Below are 20926 nucleotides of genomic sequence, written 5' to 3'. Positions count from 1 at the left end.
GGTTGAAATTTAGTACGTGGTGTTAGTATGTGGTATCTAAAAAACACGCAAGAAGTGGTCCATATCGGTCCATAATTATATATAGACCCCATATAAATCGATCTCCGGAGCCTCTTGGAGGATCAAAATTCATCCGATTCGGGTGAAATTTGGAACGTGGTGTTAGTATATGGCCGCTAATAACCATACCAAAATTGGGACATATCGGTCTATAGTTATATATAGCCGATCCCCAATCACACAAAAATTGGTCCATATCGATTCATAATCATGCTTGCCACTCGAGCCAGAAATAATCTATCAAAATTTTATTTCTATAGAAAATTTTGTCAAAATTGTATTCCTACAGAAAATTTTGTCAAATTTTATTTCTATAGAAAATTTTGCCAAATTTTTATTTCTATAGAAAATGTTGTAAAAATTTTATTTCTATAGAAAATTTTGTCAAAATTTTATTTCTATAGAAAAATTTTGTCAAAATTTTATTTCTATAGAAAATTTGGCCAAAATTTTATTTCTATAGAAAATTTTGCCAACATTTTATTTCTATAGAAAATTTTGCCAAAATTTTATTTCTATAGAAAATGTTGTCAAAATTTAATTCTATAGAGAATGTTGTCAACATTTTAATTCTATTGAAAATTTTCTCAAAATTTTATTTCTATAGAAAAAATTTGTCAAAATTTTGTTTCTATAGACATTTCAAACTTCATTATATACGTATTTAATCGGCCTTTTTTAGTTTAATATATATCCCGTATGGACTACCTTGCAACTTAGAAGACGGTGTTAGGACGTTTTAAGATACCTTGCCATCGGCAAGTGTTACCGCGACCCAAGTAATTCGATTGTGGATGACAGTCTTCAGTAGAAGTTTCTACGCAATCCATGGTGGAGGGTACATAAGCTTCGGCCTGGCCGAACTTACGGCCGTATATACTTGTTCTACACTCAAAAAAAAAAGTTTACTTGGATCCAAAGATTTTTAGAGAAAAGTGTGTAACTTTTTAAGTCACGGTTTTCTTGTTTTTATATTAGTGAAGGTGGAGCACTTACACCTTTTTGCAACCATTTGTAGAATTCACATCATAGATGACGCATTTTATTTTGACAAAAAAAATCTCTACACAAAGAGAATGGATATAAATATCATATGTATCGTGAACTTTATTTATACCACAGAATAACAATTTTAACAAAATATATTTAAATATCCAATTGTCAGCTAAACTTTAACACATTTCAGCTAAAAGTGTCATAACTTTCTTGGTATCCGAAGAATTAAGATTTTCCGATTCTACATCAAAATTAGATTTTTCATAAGCATCAATCCAAGCTTCCAAATCGCGATTAAGTGCTTCACTACCGGACTCCTTTAACAAAGACTGTACGATTTTCGCTTCAGGTGTAGCATTGCGTTTTTCATATCTTTCCATTAGTTCAGCATATTTTCCAATTAAATCAAATGACTTTTCATAACAACGTCCTCGTTTACTATGATAAAGATTTACACTATTCAAATAGCCCAGTAAATCTATGCGATATTTATTGTAGATATTCGACTTGGGTATTTTGGGTAGTGTAGCTTTAACCACTGTCTCCGTTTGTGGTATCAAACGTTTGGATAAATCTCCCAATTTTTCAAAACGTTGAACGAATTCATCACTGCGACGTATTCGTATAAATGGTATGGCGGAAATTTGTGATATCTATAAATAAAGTAGGAAGTTCTAGTAGTGATTAATTTTGACGAATTTTTTTATATGGAAATTTACCAGCGTTAATGCGAAAATAAATGTTGTGGTAAATATTTTCATATTTTTTATTTTTAATTGATAATCTCTGTATTCCAATTGATACTGTTTGCCAGCCTCCAAGGTATAATCTATCATACCCTTATTATATTCTATATTGTTGAATTTTATTTCTTATCAATTAATAAGAAAATGGGAGATGGAAAAAAATATAATAATAAGTAAATACTTGGAAAAGTTAGGCGGGACCGAATTTTTATTACCCACCATCAAACAAATGTTGACAAAATTTTCCAAAGAACTAAAATTTTGGCAAAATTTTCTATAGAACTAAAATTTTCACAAAATTTTCTTTAGAAATAAAATTTTGACAATATTTCCTAAAAAAATAATATTTTGACAAAAATTTTCTATAGAAATAAAATTTTGACAAAATTTTCTAAAGAAATAATTTTTTGTCAAAATTTTCCAAAGAAATAAAATTTTGACAAAATTTTCTATAGAAATAAAATTGTGACAAAATTTTCTATAGAGAAAAATTTTGACAAATTTTCTATAGAAATAAAATTTTGAACAAATTTTCAATAAAAATACAATTTTGACAAAATTTTCTATAGAAATAAAATTGTGACAAAATTTTATATAAAGAAAAAATTTTGACAAAATTTTCTATAGAAATAACATTTTGACAACATTTTCTACAGAAATAAAATTTTGACAAAATTTTCTAAAGAAATGAAATATTGACAAAATTTTCCAAAGAAATAATATTTTGACAAAATTTTCCAAAGAAATAAAATTTTGACAAAATTTTCTATAGAAATAACATTTTGACAAAATTTTCTAAAAAATAAAATGTTGAAAAAATTTTCTAACGAAATAATATTTTGACAGAATTTTCTAAAAAAATAAAATTTTTACACAATTTTCTATTGAAATACAATTGTGACAAAATTTTCTATAGAAATAAAATTTTGACAAAATTTACTATAGAAATAAAATTGTGACAAAATTTTCTATAGAGAAAAAATTTTGACAAAATTTTCTATAGAAATAAAATTTTGAACAAATTTTCAATAGAAATACAATTTTGACAAAATTTTGAATAGAAATTAAATTTCGAAGAAATTTTCTATAGAAAAAATTTTGACAAAAATTTTCTATAGAAATAAAATTTTGACGAAATTTTCTATAGAAATTAAAATTTGACGAAATTTTCTATATAAACAAAAATTTTACAAAATTTTTGATAGAAATAAAATTTTGACAAAATTTTCTATAAAAATAAAATTTTGACAAAACTTTAATAGAAAAGCAATAAAAAAAATTATAGAAATAAAATTTTGACAAAATTGTCTATAGAAATACAATTTTGACAAAATTTTCAATAGAAATAAAATTTTGACGAAATCTTCTATAGAAAAAAAATTTGACAAAAATTTTCCATAAAAATAAAACTTTGACAAAATTTTCTATAGAAATAAAATTTTGACCAATTTTGTATATAAACAAAAATTTGACAAAATTTGTTATAGACAAAATTTCCTATAAAAATAAAATTTTTACAAAATTATCTATTTATGTGACGAAATTTTCTATATAAAAAACAAAATTTTTTATTGAAACAAAATTTTGACAAAATTTTCTATAGAAATAACATTTTGACTAAATTGTCTATCTAAAAAAATTTCGCAAAAATTTTCTATAGAAATAAAATTTGGCACAATTTTCTATAGAAATAAATTTTTGACAAAATTTTCTATAGAAATAAAATTTTGCCAAAATTTTCTACAAAAACAAAATTTGGACAAAATGTTTAACAGAGGAAAAGTTTTGCAAAATCTTCTATAGAAATAGGAGGTTGACTCAATTTTCTATAGAAATGAAATCCTGCCAAAATTTTCTACAAAAACAAAATTTTGACAAAATGTTTAATTTTCTATAGAAATAAAATTTTGACAAAATTTTCTATAGAAATGAAATTTTGACAAAATTTTCTATCGAAATAAAATAGAAAGAAAATTTTGACAAAATTTTCTATAGAAATAAAATTTTGACAAAATTTTCTGTAGAAATAAAATTTTGACAAAATTTTCTATAGAAATAAAATTTTGACCAAATTTTCTATAGATATAAAATTTTGACAATGTTTTCTATAGAAAAAAATGTTGACAAAAATTTTCCATAGAAATAAAATTTTGACGAAATTTTCTATATAAACAAAAATTTGACAACATTTTCTATATAAACAAAAATTTGAGAAAAGTTTTTATAGAAATAAAATTTTGATAAAATTTACGATAAAAATAAAATTTTGACAAAATTTTCTATTTTTTTGACGAAATTTTCTATATAAAAAACAAAATTTTTATTAAAATAAAATTTTGACAAAATTTTCAATAGAAATAAAGTTTTATCGAAATCTTCTACGGAAAAAAATTTTGACAAAATTTTTCCATAGAAATAAAATTTTGACGAAATTTTCTATATCAACAAAAATTTTACAAAATATTTTATAGAAATAAAATTTTGATAAAATTTCCTATAAAAATAAAATTTTAAAAAAATTTTCTATTTTTTGACGAAATTTTCTATATAAAAAAACAAAATTTTTTTATAGAAATAAAATTTTGACAAAATTTTCTATAGAAATAAAATTTTGACAAAATTTTCTATAGAAATAAAATTTTGACAAAATTTTCTATAGAAATAAAATTTTGACACAATTTTCTATAGAAATAAAATTTTGAGAAAATTTTGTATACAAAGGAAATTTTGACAAAATTTTCTATAGAAATAAAATTTTGACAATGTTTTCTATAGAAATAAAATTTTGACAAAATTTTCAGTAGAAATAAAATTTTAACGAAATCTTCTATAGAAAAAAATTTTGACAAAATTTTCCATAGAAATAAAATTTTGACGAAATTTTCTATATAAACAAAAATTTGACAAAATTTTTTATAGAAATAAAATTTTGACAAAATTTTCTATAGAAATAAAATTTTGACAAAATTTTTTATCTAAAAAAAATTTATAGAAATAAAATTTTGACACAATTTTTTATAGAAATAAATTTTAAACAAAATTTTCTATAGAAATAAAATTTTGCCAAAATTTTCTACAGAAACAAAAAAAGTTTTACAAAATCTTCTATAGAAAAAAGATGTTGACTCAATTTGCTATAGAAATAAAATTTTGACCAAATTTTCTATAAGAATAAAATTTTGACTCAATTTTCTATAGAAATAAAATTTTGACAAAATTTTCTATAGAAGTAAAATTTTGACAAAATTTTCTATAGAAATAAAATTTTCACAAAATTTTCTTTAGAAATAAAATTTTGACCAAATTTTCTATAGAAATGAAATTTTGACAAAATTTTCTATAGAAATAAAATTTTGACAAAATTTTCTATAGAAATAAAATTTTGACCAAATTTTCTATAGGAATAACATTTTGACAAAACTTTCTATAAAAATAAAATTTTGACAAAATTTTTTTGGAAATGAAATTTTGACAAAATTTTCGATAGAAATAAAATTTTGACAAAATTTTCTATAGACATAAAATTTTGACAAAATTTTCTATAGACATAAAATTTTGACAAAATTTTCTATAGAAATAAAATTTTGACAAAATTTTCTATAGAAATAAAAATTTGACAATAAAAAATAAAAAAATAAAACAATAAACAATAAAAAAATCGATAGAAATAAAATTTTGACAAAATTTTCTATAGACATAAAATTTTGACAAAATTTTTTTTAGAACTAAAATTTTGACAAAATTTTCTATAGAAATGAAATTTTGACAAAATTTTCCATAGAAATAAAATTTTGACAAAATTTTCTATAGAAATAAAAATTTGACAAAATGTTTTATAGAAATAAAATTTTGACAAAATTTTCTATAGAAATAAAATTTTGACAAAATTTTCTATAGAAATAAAATTGTGACAGAATTTACAATAGAAATAAAATTTTAACGATATTCACTCTGTAGTCGTGATTTGGAACCCGTTACTGGTTTCTTTACGTTTAGTTCAAGTTTTAACTTTACCAGAAATAATAAATTTCATAAATGGTAGTTAAAAAGGTCTTAAATTTTTTTGTTTTAAAAAGGCATTGTGGAAATTCAATTATTTCACTTTTCGCACGAGATAGTTCATTTATACCATAAAACAGTTTGCTTTTTTCTGTGCCATATAGCCTACTAGAATGAATTTCCTTTAAATGAAAGGTTTCATTCAAGAACTCGAGGGAAATATTTAAATAAACCCTTTTCACACACAGAAAAGCAAAATATTTAAACAATTAATTAAAGAGCTAATAAATGGGATGTAAACTTCAAAATCACTCTTAACAAACCCTTTCCTCTCTCTCTCTACCGTTCTCTCATACGCGCACACACTCAAACATTTAACTATTCGTCACCCAAAATTGCTTTGTAATGGTGGGAAGTTGATTTTATTTCCAATTTAAAGACTTCCGTTTCCTTTCTCGCACAAGTTTCAAACCTTATGCCTTATATTTGAATACTAAGAACACAGAAACAGCTAAATCATGGTATTCCATGTCATTGGCATTTTAGTGGGAAGAGAAATTCAAAACTTTTTGTTTTTGAAAATAAATTTTACGCCTTTAGCCGACGATGACTTGATGATTTGTTGTTGTGCCAAAAATTAATTTGAGTTTAAAAAGTTACAGTCACAAAAGTTCAAAAATGTTAAACAAACGAAACAAATGAGTTTATAATTTGATCCCGTTTTTGATGATACAAAACAAACACAAAAACTCATACAACAATTTTCCCTAATTGATATCGATTTAAATAAGCATATAAGGGAGAAGAGAAACCCCAAAACAATGAGAAAAAAGACATAATTTTTTTTATAGTGAGCTGGAGCCACCGTAGTGCAATGGCTAATATGGGAAGGTCAAACTCTTTGGATCCAAGTAAACTGTTTTCTGAGTGTACTTGTAAAATATTCGTTTTTATACCCTCCACCATAGGATGGGGGGTATATTAACTTTGTCATTCCATTTGCAACACATCGAAATATTGCTCTAAGACCCATAAAGTATATTCTGGGTCGTGGTGAAATTCTGAGTCGATCTAAGCATGTCCGTCCGTCCGTCTGTTGAAATCACGCTATCTTCCGAACGAAACAAGCTGTCGTCTTGAAACTTGGCACAAGTAGTTGTTGTTGATGCAGGTCGGATGGTATTGCAAATGGGCCATATCGGTCCACTTTTACGTATAGGCCCCATATAAACGGACTCTCAGATTTGGCTTTCGGAGCCTCTAGGTTAGGTTAGTTTAGGTTGCACCGAAAGAATTTTCTTCGTAAAAAGAACGAAAAATTTCGTTAAAAGTACGAAATTTGTCATTGTTTTACAACCAAAGAAACTTTTCATTAAAAGTACGAAGTATTTCGTACTTTTTACGAAGAAAAGTTCTTCCAAAATTTTCGTACTTTGTAAGAAAAAAATTCGTACTTTTTATGAAGAATCTTCGTACTTTTTATGAAAAATCTTCGTACTTTTTATGAAACAATTTCGTTCTTTTTATGAAAATGTTTCGTACTTTTTATGAAAAACTTTCGTAGTTTTTATGAAAAATGTTCGTACTTTTTATGAAAAATTTTCGTACTTTTTTTTCAAAAATGTTCGAACTTTTAGAAAAACATTTACAGTCGAAAGTGCATTTGGTTGTAGTTACAAGTGTGAAAAATGACATCACTACTTTACATCTTAAGTTTTTTAATAATTTTTAGTTTTATTGCTTCACTTTTATTCATAGCGCTCTATCACCCAAATGAGAAGTAGCATAGACTTGCATAAACAAATAGAATAAAGGAATACACTCAAGCTCATTATAAAAGACAATTTTATGTCGCGAACGGAAATTTTAAAACTACAATGAAACTTCTTCGTTATTTCAAAGAAAATGTTTCGTACTTTTTATGAAGAAATTTTAACGCAGAATGTTTCGTAAAATATTCGTAAAAACTTCTTCACAAAATTCATGAAATATGAAGAAAGTTTCGTTAAAAGTACGAACTTTTTACGAAGAAAAGTTAATGTAGAATATTTCGTAGAAGTTTCGTATATTCGTAAAATGTTCTTCGTAAAATTTACGAAAATGAATGAAATTTTCGTTATTTTAATGAAAAATTCACGAAGAATAGTTAATGAAGAATTCTTCGTAAAATTAACGAAGAGAATTCTTTCGGTGTAGGTGGCAGCCCGATGTATCAGGCTCACTTAGACTATTCAGTCCATTGTGATACCACAGTGGTGAACTTCTCTCTTATCACTGAGTGCTGCCCGATTCCATGTTAAGCTCAATGATAAGGGACCTCCTTTTTATAGCCGAGTCCGAACGACGTTCCACATTGCAGTGAAACCACTTAGAGAAGCTTTGAAACCCTCAGAAATGTCACCAGCATTACTGAGGTGGGATAATCCACCGCTGAACAACTTTTTGGTGTTCGGTCGAAGCAGGAATCGAACCCACGACCTTGTGTATGCAAGGCGGGCATGCTAACCATTGCACCACGGTGGCTCCCACCGGAGCCTCTAACAGAAGCATATTTTATCCGTTCTGGCTGAAATTTGGTACATGGTGTTGGTATGTGGTTTCTAAAAACCGTGAAAAAATTGGTCCATATCGGCCGACTTTTACGTATAGCCCCCATATAAACGGACGCTCAAATTTGGCTTTCGGAGCCTCTAACAGAAGTATATTTTATCTGATCCGGATGAAATTTGGTACATGGTGTTGGTATGTGGTCTCTAACAACCATACAAAAATTGGTCCACATCGGTCCATAATTATATATAGCCCCCATATAAACCGATCCCCAGATTTGGCTTGCGGAGCCTCAATGAGAAACAAATTTCATCCGATCCGCCTGAAATTTGGTACATGATGTTGGTATATGGTCTCTAACAACCATGCAAAAATTGGTCCACATCGGTTCATAATTATATATAGCCCCCATATAAACCGATTCCCAGATTTGGCTTGCGGAGTCCCTAAGAGAATCAAATTTCATCCAATCCGGTTGAAATTTGGAACATGGTGTTTGTATATGATCTCTAACAACCGTGCCAGAATTGGTCCATATCGGTTTATAATTATATATACAGCCCCCATATAAACCGTTCTCCAGATTTGACCTCCGGAGCCTCTTGGAGGAGCAAAATTCATCCGATCCGGTTCAAATTTGAAACGTGATGTTGGTATATGGCCGCTAACAACCATACCAAAATTGGTCCATATTGGTCTATAGTTATCTATAGCCGATCTCCAATCACACAAAAATTGGTCCATATCGGTTCATAATCATGGTTGCCACTCGAGCCAAAAATAATCTACCAAAATTTTATTTTTTATAGAAAACATTGTCAAAATGCTATTTCTATAGAAAATTTTGTCAAAATTTTATTTCTATAGAAAATTTGGTCAAAATTTTATTTCTATAAAAAATTTTTTCCAAATTTTATTTCTATAGAAAATTTTGTCAAAATTTTATTTCTATAGAAAATTTTGTCAACATTTTATTTCTATACAAAATTTTGTCAACATTTTATTTCTATAGAAAATTTTGTCAACATTTTATTTCTATAGAAAGTTTTGTCAAAATTTTATTTCTATAGAAAATTTTTTCCAAATTTTATTTCTATAGAAATTTTTTTCCAAATTTTATTTCTATAGAAATTTTTTTCCAAATTTTATTTCTATAGAATTTTTTTTCCAAATTTTACTTCTATAGAAAATGTTGTCGAAATTTTATTTTGTCAAATTTTTATTTCTATAGAAACTTTAAACTTAATTATATACGTATTTAATCGACCTTTTTAGTTTAATGACAGTCTTCAGTAGATTCTACGCAATCCATGGTGGAGGGTACATAAGCTTCGGCCTGGCCGAACTTACGGCCGTATATACTTGTTTTCAACTTTTTTTCATAAATATTTTTGAAAAAGTCGACTTTTTGATTCTCATTACAATCCCTAAACCAAACGTTGTATTATTACAATGAAAGTTTCTTGTGACAGGGCTTCATATGTAAGTATATATTAGTGTGGGTCATATTTTACTCATATATAAATATTTGATAAAATTGTATTTTCATAATCGACCAAGGGATTATATGTAAAGAGTTATTAGTAATGTTCAAGAATATAACCACAGGTTTTTGGGTCATTTATCAAAGAAAATCTTTAAAAACCGCACCATAGGAATATGTAAAGGTATTAAAAATTTCCCATGAAAAAAGCAAGAGAACAAAAACTTCATAACAATGAAAAAAAAAACACACACACATAACGAACTCTTAAGAGTTTTTTTTTTTGTTTTCTTACGAGTAGAAGCAAAAATCTTCAAAAAGTCCTTTAAAGGATTATAAAACCTCAAATCCTTAAAGTAGATTTAAATTTGAAGAAATATGAAAATCATTGTATGAACTTTATCAGACATCTTCCCCATTTGACTTGGTTTATTTTTTTTGAGGTCTTGCATATGTTTTTCATCATCTATTCGTTTGTTCATATGTCATGCTATACCATTTCCGTCTCTTTAGTTTTATTCTTATACTCTCAGAGTTAAAGGTCACGGTTTAGGAATCATAAATCAGTAAGGAATGTTGTCTGTCACAATGTCGTCTGGTTTTGATTGGCATCGACGCCTGTCTTGGGTGTTTTTCCTTAAGGATATTCAAGATTTGAAGAAGAAAAATTATCATTTTCTCGTTACATTACACTAGGCAACAAATAACAAACTTTTCTCTGTGAATTGTTTCTAGCATATTTTTTCTTATTGATTATGACCTACTAAACACGAAAATGATTTTTAAAAAATGAGTTGTAGACGGCTCAATTTTCTTTAATTTGAGTAGTATTAGGATCAAAAAGGTCAAAGAAAACGAAAGATTTGCTCAAAATTGTAGGTGTACCTCCAAAAATTAAAAAAAATTAAAAAAATTATATCTCGAAAACCAATCGACAGAAAATTTTTTAATCATTTTCGTGTTTAGTAGGTCATAATCAATAAGAAAAAATATGCTAGAAACAATTGTCGAATTTTTGTCGACTAAATATTTTGTGCCTATCGAACGATTTGTTTGAGTTTGAAAAAAAAAACCATAGAGCCGAGGCCATAATAACTTTGATCTGCCAAGAAATGCTGCCTACCAGAAATATTGATTTTAGACCCAATAAAATATATACCGATCGACTGAGTCGATCTATCGCCCTATTTCGACAATATATACCGATCGACTAAGAATCACCTCCTGAGTCGATCTAGCCCTTGCCGTCCGTTCGTCCGTCCATGTATTTGGTGTTCGCAGAATTCCGGTCGCATTTAATAAACGATTTTGATAAAATTTGGTACAGAGTGTTCGAACCAGGACGAACGCTATAGTATGTGAAAAAAAATCGGATCAAATTTAGATATAGCTTCCATATATACATATCGCCTATTTCGACAAACAGAGTCACAATGCGCTTTTTAACAATCGATCGTCGTCAAAGTTGGCGCAAAGTTGACACCCTTTAAGATTTTATTGAAATCTCTTAAAAATTGCCAAACGTATGACGGACGGACAAGGGCTTGATCGACTCAGGAGGTGATTCAGAATCGACCAGTATATATATTATATGGGGTTTTTGATCAATATTTCTGGTAGGCACTTCTTGTTTTTTTTGGCAGATCAAAGTTATTATATCCTGACCACTATGTAGTTTAGGGCATAGAAAGTGGCACAACATTTGAAAAAATATGGCACAAAATGGAAAAACTAAAAAAATTGACACAAAAGTGTTTGTTTAATTTGGCAATTTTTTAAAGTGGCAAACATGTCAGTAATGTGGCACAACGTTAACACTGTCCATAACCAAAAATTAAAAAAAAAAGTATGGAGGTCGAAATAATGAAAAAATCGAAAGGTTGGAAAGTCTAATTTTGAAAAATTTAGAAACGTGTTTTTTTTTTCAAAGACTCAAAAACTCGATTTTTTAATTTTAAACAAGTATATACGGCCGTAAGTTCGGTCAGGTCGAATCTTATATACCCTCCACCGTGGATTGGGAAGAAACTTCTACTAAAGACTGTCATCCACAATCGAACTACTTGGGTTGTGGGAATACTTACCTATGGCAAGGTATCCTAAAACTTTTTAACATCGTCTTCTAAATTGTAAGTTAGTCCATACGTGATATATATTAGACAAAAAAGGTATATATAGGGAAGTCCATAAATAATTACGAACCGATAGGAACTTTTGAGCGGTAATTGGAGGGCCAGAATTGAAATATGGGGGGTCGCTTTATATCAGGGATCCGGAGCGGTCCATTTTTTTCGCTCCGCTCCGCTCCCGCTCCGGAGAAAAAAAAACCGCTCCGCTCCTCGCTCCGCTCCGAGAAAAAAAAAATCGCTCCGCTCCGCTCCACGCTCCGCTCCGCTCCTCTTCGAGAAAATTATAGTACAAACATTGTATTATTTGCTCAATTGAGTTTTATTTTATTTAGAAAAATCGGGCGGTACATATATGGGAGCTATAGCTAAATCTGAACCGATTTCGATGATTTTTTGCACATATAGTTAGTGCTATAGAAGATTACATTTCGCCAACTTTGAGTAAGATCGGTTGATAAATAAGGGTTTTATGACATAATTTGACAAAATCGGGCGATACATATATATGGGACCTATATGTAAATCTGAACCGATTTCGATGAATTGTTCAGACTTAAAGGGTGATACAGAAGATTATTTTGTGCTAAATTTGACGACGATCGGTTAGTAAAAAAGTGCAACGTGAACCCATTTGTCGAAATCGGGCAATACATATATATGGGAGCTATATCTAAATTTGATCCGATTTCTTCCAAATTCAATAACGTTCGTCCTTGTGCCCAAAAAAACTCCCTGTACCAAATTTCATCAAAATCGGTTAATAATTGCGACCGAAATCCTGTGAACAACAAATACATGGACAGACGGACGGATGGACGGACGGACGCCAAGCGCTAGATCGACTCAGGAGGTGATTCTGAGTCGATCGGTATATATTTTATGGGGTCTAAAATCAATATTTCTTGTAGGCACATTTTTTGGCAGATCAAACTTATTATACCCTAACCACTATGTGGTTTAGGGTATAATGACTTTAAAACAATGTGTTGAAATATTTTATTTATTTTGAAGATTTTTTCAGAAATATTAAATCCATTTTGACTTCATTAAAACGAAATTTGCATTCATGTTAGGATACACATTTTTATGTCGAATCACTGAGCTATAAGGACAAACAGACTTTATTGAAAAGTTTAGAGACTTTTAGACAAGGAAAAACTTTTTTTCAGAGAAATACGTCTTCTATTCTAAGCAAAATTCGTATTTTAAGCAGGTGAAATATTTGGCCTCCCGACAATATTCTTTGCGGTGCACCATCTACTATTTAATATGTGATAGAAACCAAATTTATGAAAATGGACCAAAATGGACCAAATTCTGTTTGGTCTGACCATCGGACCAAATTTAAAAATTAGAAATCTTTTGGACCAATTTTGGTCCGATCGGACCAAAACGGCAACGCTGATTGGAATTGAAAGTCTATACACAGAGTAGAAGTAACTACCAGGGATGGAAAATGCAGTACTATAGTACTTTTTTCAATACTTTTTCACCCTGGTCAGTACCGTAGTACCCCGCGAATGATTTAGTACCTTTTGTATAGACATTTTTGAGCCTATTTCAGATTTATTGTACAAATACAAGTTTTGACAAAATTTTTTAAGATTTTGAGAATTTTTTTAACATACTTATTTGCTAATAGTATTTTAAAAATTTGGCCAAACAGACAAGTTCATGGGGGATTCTTCCCGATTTTGTAAAAGAACACTTTCGAGATGAGAAGTTATCGATCGCTTGTTAAAATAATGCGAACCAAATAATATTATTTTGCAAAAATGTATTTCTTCAGAAAGTTTTGTCAAACTTTTATTTGTACAGAAAATTTTGCCAAAATTATATTTTATTTTTTGGCAACATGTTATTTCTATAGAAAATTTTGTCAAAATTTTAATATAGAAAATTTTTTAAAAATTTTATTTTATAGAAAATTTTGTCAAAATGTTATATCTACAGAAAATTTTGTCAAAATTTTATATCTATAGAAAATTTTGCCAAAATTTTATTTCGGTAGAAAATTTTGTCAAAATTTTAATATAGAAAATTTTTTAAAAAATTTATATTTATAGAAAATTTTGTCAAAATGTTATATCTACAGAAAATTTTGTCAACATTTTATTTCTATAGAAAATTTTGTCAAAATTTTATTTCTATAGAAAATTTTGTCAAAATATTATTTCTATAGAAAATTTTATTTCTATAGGAAATTTTGTCAAAATTTTATTTCTATAGAAGATTTTGTCAAAATTTTATTTTTATAGATTTTTTTTTCAAAATTTAATTTTTATAGAAAATTTTGACAAAATTGTATTTTTATAGAAAACTTTTCCAAAAGTTTATTTCTATAGAAAATTGTGTCAAAATATATGAAGTACAACTGAGGCAACCGTGATTACAATACTACGATAGTCTTTGTAAGCGGATATAAAACTAAAAAAATATTTAAAATTGAGGAGATGACAAGCAAAATTTTATTTTCTTTAAAATTCAGTTTAAAGGAGCTCGTGACAATAATCTTCCAATGGAATTTTTGTTGAAATTTGGTGGAAAGTACTTTTTCGTTCAAAAAAATACCTTTTTTGTACTTTCTTAAAAATTTTATTTTCCATCCCTGGTAACTACTCTCCGAAAGTTTTTTTTTGTTTTGCAACAGACGTAGAGAAGAGGTTTTGTTATATTTGTAATGTGTGTGTGTATGTTTATGTTTTCAACAACCTCCATCGACATCAGTCCGTGGTATACCTACGAATATTCTTACTCAGATCTAGTGTTACCTAATTTCGCTTTTTTCCCCTTTATTGTATAATAAATGTATATGCGCACATTTTTCAACCAAAATTGAAACTATCCATAATATTGATTAAATTTTCGAGAACTAATATCAGAAATAAGAGAATGCTAGGATATAGTACAATAGTAAAGCAAATGTGAATGAAAAAAAGCATGCCCGGTTCCAAAGATTTTGTCTTTACTTTAACAGTTTGGGTATTAATTCCGAGCCAAAGAAGCGGAGAATACAAGTAAGGATACTTTAAAGACGTAATTCTCTTTTAAATTTGGGGGTTATGTACTTGTTTCTAGGAAGCAAATGTTAATTTTTAATTTTTTTAGATTTTTTTTTCGTCAGTTGTTATCAAAATCCTTTAAAAACGAGTTAACGAGTTATTTTTTTTCCATATTAAGACTCGACTTCCAGTAGACAATTATGCTATGTTTCAAGTAAAAAGCGTCTTTAAAATAAAGTGTTGAAAAACATGTGTTATTTTTTAACGATTTTTTGCTTTGTAGGCAAGATGCAAAAAGGAAACAAATTTAAAGACAATTTTATTAATTTTAAAGAATTTTTCTTAATTATTAAAGTCACGTTGACCTTACCTCAAAAATTTTATCTTTCATGTTATGATACACATTTTTAAGTAAAATCACTTAATTATAAGGACATTACAACTTCATTCAAAAGTTTATTGACTTTTGGACGAGGAAAAAACTTTATTTTAGAGAAATGCGTCTTCCATGTTAAGCAAATTTGCATTCTTATTCTAAGGACATGGAATCTTTGACTTCACGACAATATTTTTTTCAGTGTAGAAAACTAAAAAATTAAATATAAATAAGATCGTTTAATTGCATTTATTCGACGTTCATTACAAACATCTTTGTAGTAATACGGGATGAAATTGATCGAAAGTAGTGTTGTTACTTTTACAACACATACTAGATATATATTTTGACATTTGCCGTTTTTGAAAACAATTACTAAAAAACACGTTGTGTTTTCCCCAATGTACGTACGTACAAAAATACATATCGTACATTTTAAACGTTTACTCACACTACGCTAAGTACTAGCTAAATTTGAAATTACCTACACAGTGTAATTTCAAAGTTACACATTTCATTCAAGTAATATTTTATTCGGAGCGGAGCGGTTTTTCATTTGGAAACCGCTCCGCTCCCGCTCCGCTCCGGGTTTTAGAAATACCGCTCCCGCTCCGCTCCCGCTCCGGCAAAAAAAGGGCTTGCTCCGCTCCGCTCCACGCTCCGCTCCGCTCCGCTCCGGATCCCTGCTTTATATGGGGGCTATATACAATTATGAACCGATATGGACCAATTTTTGGGTGGTTGGGGATCGGTTTATATGAGGGCTATATATATTACTATAGACCGATATGGACATATTTAAAAAAATTTCAACGGAATCGGTATGAACCAATTTTTGCATGGCTCATAGACCCCAAATATTAACACCACGTACCAAATTTCAACCGGATCGGATAAATTGTGCACCTCCAAGAGGCTATGGAGGTCAAATCTGGGGATCGGTTTATATGGGGGACTATATATAATTTTGAATCGATATGGACCAATTTTGGCATAATTATTACATCCCATATACTAACAACACGTAACAAATTTCAACCGGATCGAATGAATTTTGCTCCTCCAAGAGGCTTCGCAAAACAAATCTGGGGATCGGTTTATATGGGGGCTATACGTAAAAGTGGTCCGATATGGCCCATTTGCAATACCATCCGATCTACATCACCGTGGTGCAATGGTTAGCATGCCCGCCTTGCATACACAAGGTCATGGGTTCGATTCCTGCTTCGACCGAACACCAAAAAGTTTTTCAGCGGTGGATTATCCCACCTCAGTAATGCTGGTGACATTTCTGAGGGTTTCAAAGCTTCTCTAAGTGGTTTCACTGCAATATGGAACGCCGTTCGGACTCGGCTATAAAAAGGAGGTCCCTTGTCATTGAGCTTACCATGGAATCGGGCAGCACTCAGTGATAAGAGAGAAGTTCACCAATGTGGTATCACAATGGACTGAATAGTCTATTTAAGTGAGTCTGATACATCGGGTTATGCCAAGTTTCAAGTCGATAGCTTGTTTCGTTCGGAAGTTAGCGTGATTTCAACAGACGGACGGACGATCGACGCAGAATCTAACCACGACCCAGAATATACAGTGCCGCACATAAATATTGGCACAGCACCCTAAACATAGTGGTCAAGGTGTCTGCGAAAAAATGTGCATACGAAAAATATTTATTTTAAGCTCCATAAAATATATACCGAGCGATTAAGAACCATCTCCTGAGTCTGTTTAGCCCTTGGTGTCCGTTCGCCTGACCATGTATTCAGGCCACTTTTATTAACCGATTTTGATGAAATTTGGTATAGTGTTGATGGAAGAATGGGGGAATATAGGTCCAAATAAAACAAAAAAATTAGACCATTCATTGTCTAGGCTGCTTGGTGCTGTTATCAAACAAAAAGGAATGCCCAAAAAGTGCTAAATGTACCATAAAACTAATTTAGAACTACCTGTGTCAATACTTTTGTTCCTCAAAATATGTGTATTTTTTATTTTTTATTATTTAAATATTGAAAGAACTAAAATTTTTCTAAAATAAAAAACGCATAATTAAAATTAAAATATTTTTAATTTAAAATAGCTTCATATCTCTTTTAAAATGTGATTTGTAACCAAAATTTTTTGGTGTGCCAATATTTATGTGAGTCACTGTATATATTTTATGGGGGAGCAATATTTCGATGTGTTACATACGGAATGACAAAGTTTATGTAAAGGGTGATACGGTCAAAATTTGGTCAATATAAACTTGACGTATTTCTTTCAATTTTGCATTTAAAAAACCTGAACACCCCTCATTTTGAAGGTGTGTGTGTAGAATGTTGCTCCTATTTTGATTTTGGAATTCACTCTTCAGTTGTCAAAATGCCGTCCAAGCAAGAAGAGCAGCGTATCAAAAATCCGAGCTACTCGCACGCAAAGCTGGTAAAATCGCTAAAAGTTGCCAAATCAACCGTTACAAATGTAATTAAAGTGTTTGGGGAACGTTTGTCGACAGTCAGGAAGTCTGGATCGGGGGGAATCGAAAACCGGAAGCCGCTGAGACGACAAAGAGAGTTGCCAGTAGTTTCAAGCGAAACCCTAACATCTCCCTCCGAGATGCCGCAAATAAGCTGGGTGTATCGTCTACAACCGTGCATCGAGCCAAAAAACGAGCCGGACTATCGACTTACAAGAAGGTAGTGACTCCAAATCGCGATGATAAACAAAATACGACGGCCAAAGCGCGATTCCGGAGGCTGTACACGACGATGCTGACGAAGTTTGACTCCGTGGTAATGGACGACGAAACCTACGTCAAAGCCGACTACAAGCAGCTTCCAGGACAGGAGTTTTATACGGCAAAAGGAAGGGGAAAGGTAGCAGATATTTTCAAGCACATAAAACTGTCAAAGTTCGCAAAGAAATATCTGGTTTTGCAAGCCATCTGTACCTGTGGCTTGAAAAGCAGCATTTTCATAGCTTCCGGGACTGTCAACCAAGAAATTTACGTGAAAGAGTGTTTGAATAAACATCTGCTGCCTTTCCTGAAGAAACACGGTTGTTCCGTACTGTTTTGGCCGGATTTGGCATCTTGCCATGACGGTAAAAAGGCCATGGAGTGGTACGCCGCCAACAACGTGCAGGTGGTTCCCAAGGACAAGAACCCTCCCAACACGCCAGAGCTCCGCCCAATTGAGAAATACTGGGCTATTGTCAAGCGGAACCTAAAGAAGACCAAAAAAACTGCTAAGGACGAGCAGCAGTTCAAGGCAAACTGGCTTTCTGCGGCGAAGAAGGTGGACAAGGTGGCTGTACAAAATCTGATGGCAGGTGTCAAGCGTGAGGCCCGGCAATTCGGATTTGGAAAAGCGAAAGCCTAACTGAATATTTTTCCTGAATTGTATACTAATTGAACTTGAAAAAGAAATTTAATTTGATTTTTTAAATAAACGATTTCACCGATTTATACGCGTTTTATATACCAAATTTTGACCGTATCACCCTTTACCCCCATCCTATGGTGGAGGGTATAAAAATTCGAAAAGTCGAGTGTAGCCATATTTCTTAGCGAGGGAAATAATATGTTTATTTCCTCTTAAAGATTTTTTTAAACATAAAAAGAATACTTTATTTATCTAAAATTTCGTTTCTCTGAAAACAAACCATTTTTTCAGTGTATTCTGTTCCATTTTTTTTAATTATTTCTTTCGTGTTTAAATTTGAATTTCCGTTAAATTTCCGATTGTGGTCAAGAACTTTATATAAAGCTTTCTTTTATATCTAAAAAGACCGCTTTTTTTTCTAGACAATATCTTTAGCCATCATAGAGAACAAAGCTTTTCGCTGTTATACTAACATAAAATAAAAATACAAAAAAAAAATAACAAATAACAAAATGTTCTAAAAATACTATATTCTAATTATGAAAACTTTAACAAAAAATATTTTTTGAATTATTTCAAATGAGTATGGGTGGCGGCGTTTTATGGTCTGTGGCAAGAATTCAATGAACTTTGAATCTTTGTTCATGTTTCTCTTGCCAAAAGAAAATAATTATTGCACTCAAATACGATCACTTAAAAAAGTAATTTTACAAAATTTATTTGTGGTTCATTGCATACACGGGCACTTGAGTGATAGAGAGCGTAATAGAGAGATGATATTGACAATCTTCCAAAAAAAAACTTTTAAACAAAGTGGCGTTGAAAAAAAAGAAAAATTTTAAAAAGAAGAAGATCCAAGTGCCGAGCATAGTTTCTATAAGGCGTCTAAAGACCATCATAGATCGAAGAATGACAGAATTACAAAAGAATTTAACATTCAATTCTGTTAAATTAATCGACAAGTCTTGTGCCATTGATTGACATCGTCAATCAATTAATAATATTTGCCAAATCTAAACACCATTTCCGTTATTTTTTTTTTTAATTTTGGAAATTTTGAATTTTGAACAGTTAATAACTGATAACTCCATATGTGTATGCATTAGTGTGTAGCTATTGTTTCGACAGTTATTTTGATTTTTGATCTCTTCTGTTAGCTTAACAGAGAAAGAGAGTGGGAGAGTATATAAGTCATTGTCACTAACATTTTGTTAAGTAAAAACCACATTGCAGATTCATCAGAGGAGAACATCAATATTTAATCACATTTGATTTGAATATAATTTTGTAATTATTATAATTTTGTTTTTGTTTATTTTACTTTTTTTTCAACAGGTCTTACAGGTGGTTATTGCATACTGGCGCCTTGCATTACATTGATTTTAGCCAAGTTAATACAAGGCCGTTTACTCATTGCTGGCTAATGAGAGAACCACCAACCACGTCGTCAGTGTTCTAGCTACTGGCACTTGATTCGTTTATCTGTTAATATGCTGTGTAAAAGATTGACGCCTTTCACTCGATTTTAAACCGTGCTAAGTGAGTGTCTTGTAAAAATAATCACACGCGTAGGAAAAAGTGCAAGTTCAAGTAGAAATTGAAAACAGAACATCACTGTCAATGCCTATACGTTGCTTGATAAAATGATAAATGTTTTACAATTTTATTTATGAAAAACAAAAACTAAATAAGAATTTTTATTAGTATATAAATAAACATATACGTACACATATTTAAATAATTACAAAAAAAATTATTAAAAATTAAAAAATTGTGTTTGAACAACGATATTAAAACTGTTTTTAAATAAAAAAGTTATATTTTTTTGCGAATAAAAAAAAAACATTTTGTTTAAATCCTTGTAAAGAGATTTGATTGATCACATCTTGGAGATTTTTAGGGTAAGTAATATATTTTGGTTTCTTATGTCTATGTTATATTGATTACGCATAGAAGAAATATGTTTGTAGCAATCATATTCCAAAGGCAAAAAGTATGATAGGATTTGTTTTTGTAGCAAAATTTGTTACATTTTCAACACACCCATGTTTGTCCAGTGTGTACCCAAGGAAAAAATACTTCCCTCGGGAATGAACTTTTAGACAAACGAAATTCCTTTTTAATCTAAAGTAGTTTCTTTAAGAGCAATTGATGCAATGATGGTATCTAAACTTTTTTTATTTGCTCTTAAAAAACATATTTTTTTTGCAGACGAAAACT

At 29.9% G+C, this 20926-nt stretch overlaps 2 protein-coding genes across 2 annotated transcripts in view; one reads left to right on the top strand and one right to left on the bottom strand.

The window, feature by feature from the left end:
- Window positions 1–1143: 1143 nt before the first annotated feature.
- On the bottom strand, window positions 1144–1892 carry LOC142223697 (uncharacterized). The gene is made up of 2 exons (XM_075293557.1): window positions 1776–1892; window positions 1144–1709 (listed from the first exon to the last, which is right to left on the bottom strand). Exons 1-2 carry the CDS (start codon window positions 1890–1892, stop codon window positions 1233–1235), a joined length of 594 nt encoding a protein of 197 aa, XP_075149672.1. The 3' UTR covers window positions 1144–1232.
- Window positions 1893–20267: 18375 nt separating this feature from the next.
- LOC142220634 (aquaporin AQPcic-like) overlaps window positions 20268–20926 on the top strand; it is an 81712-nt gene continuing 81053 nt past the window's right edge. The window contains exon 1 of the mRNA XM_075289870.1: window positions 20268–20607. The gene's annotated coding sequence lies outside the window, so the exon portion shown is untranslated. The remainder of the gene's footprint in view (window positions 20608–20926) is intronic.

The sequence above is a fragment of the Haematobia irritans genome, chromosome 1 (assembly GCF_050003625.1).
Source record: "Haematobia irritans isolate KBUSLIRL chromosome 1, ASM5000362v1, whole genome shotgun sequence".
Lineage (NCBI taxonomy): Eukaryota > Metazoa > Arthropoda > Insecta > Diptera > Muscidae > Haematobia > Haematobia irritans.
This window is presented reverse-complemented; position numbering and strand designations above follow the sequence as displayed.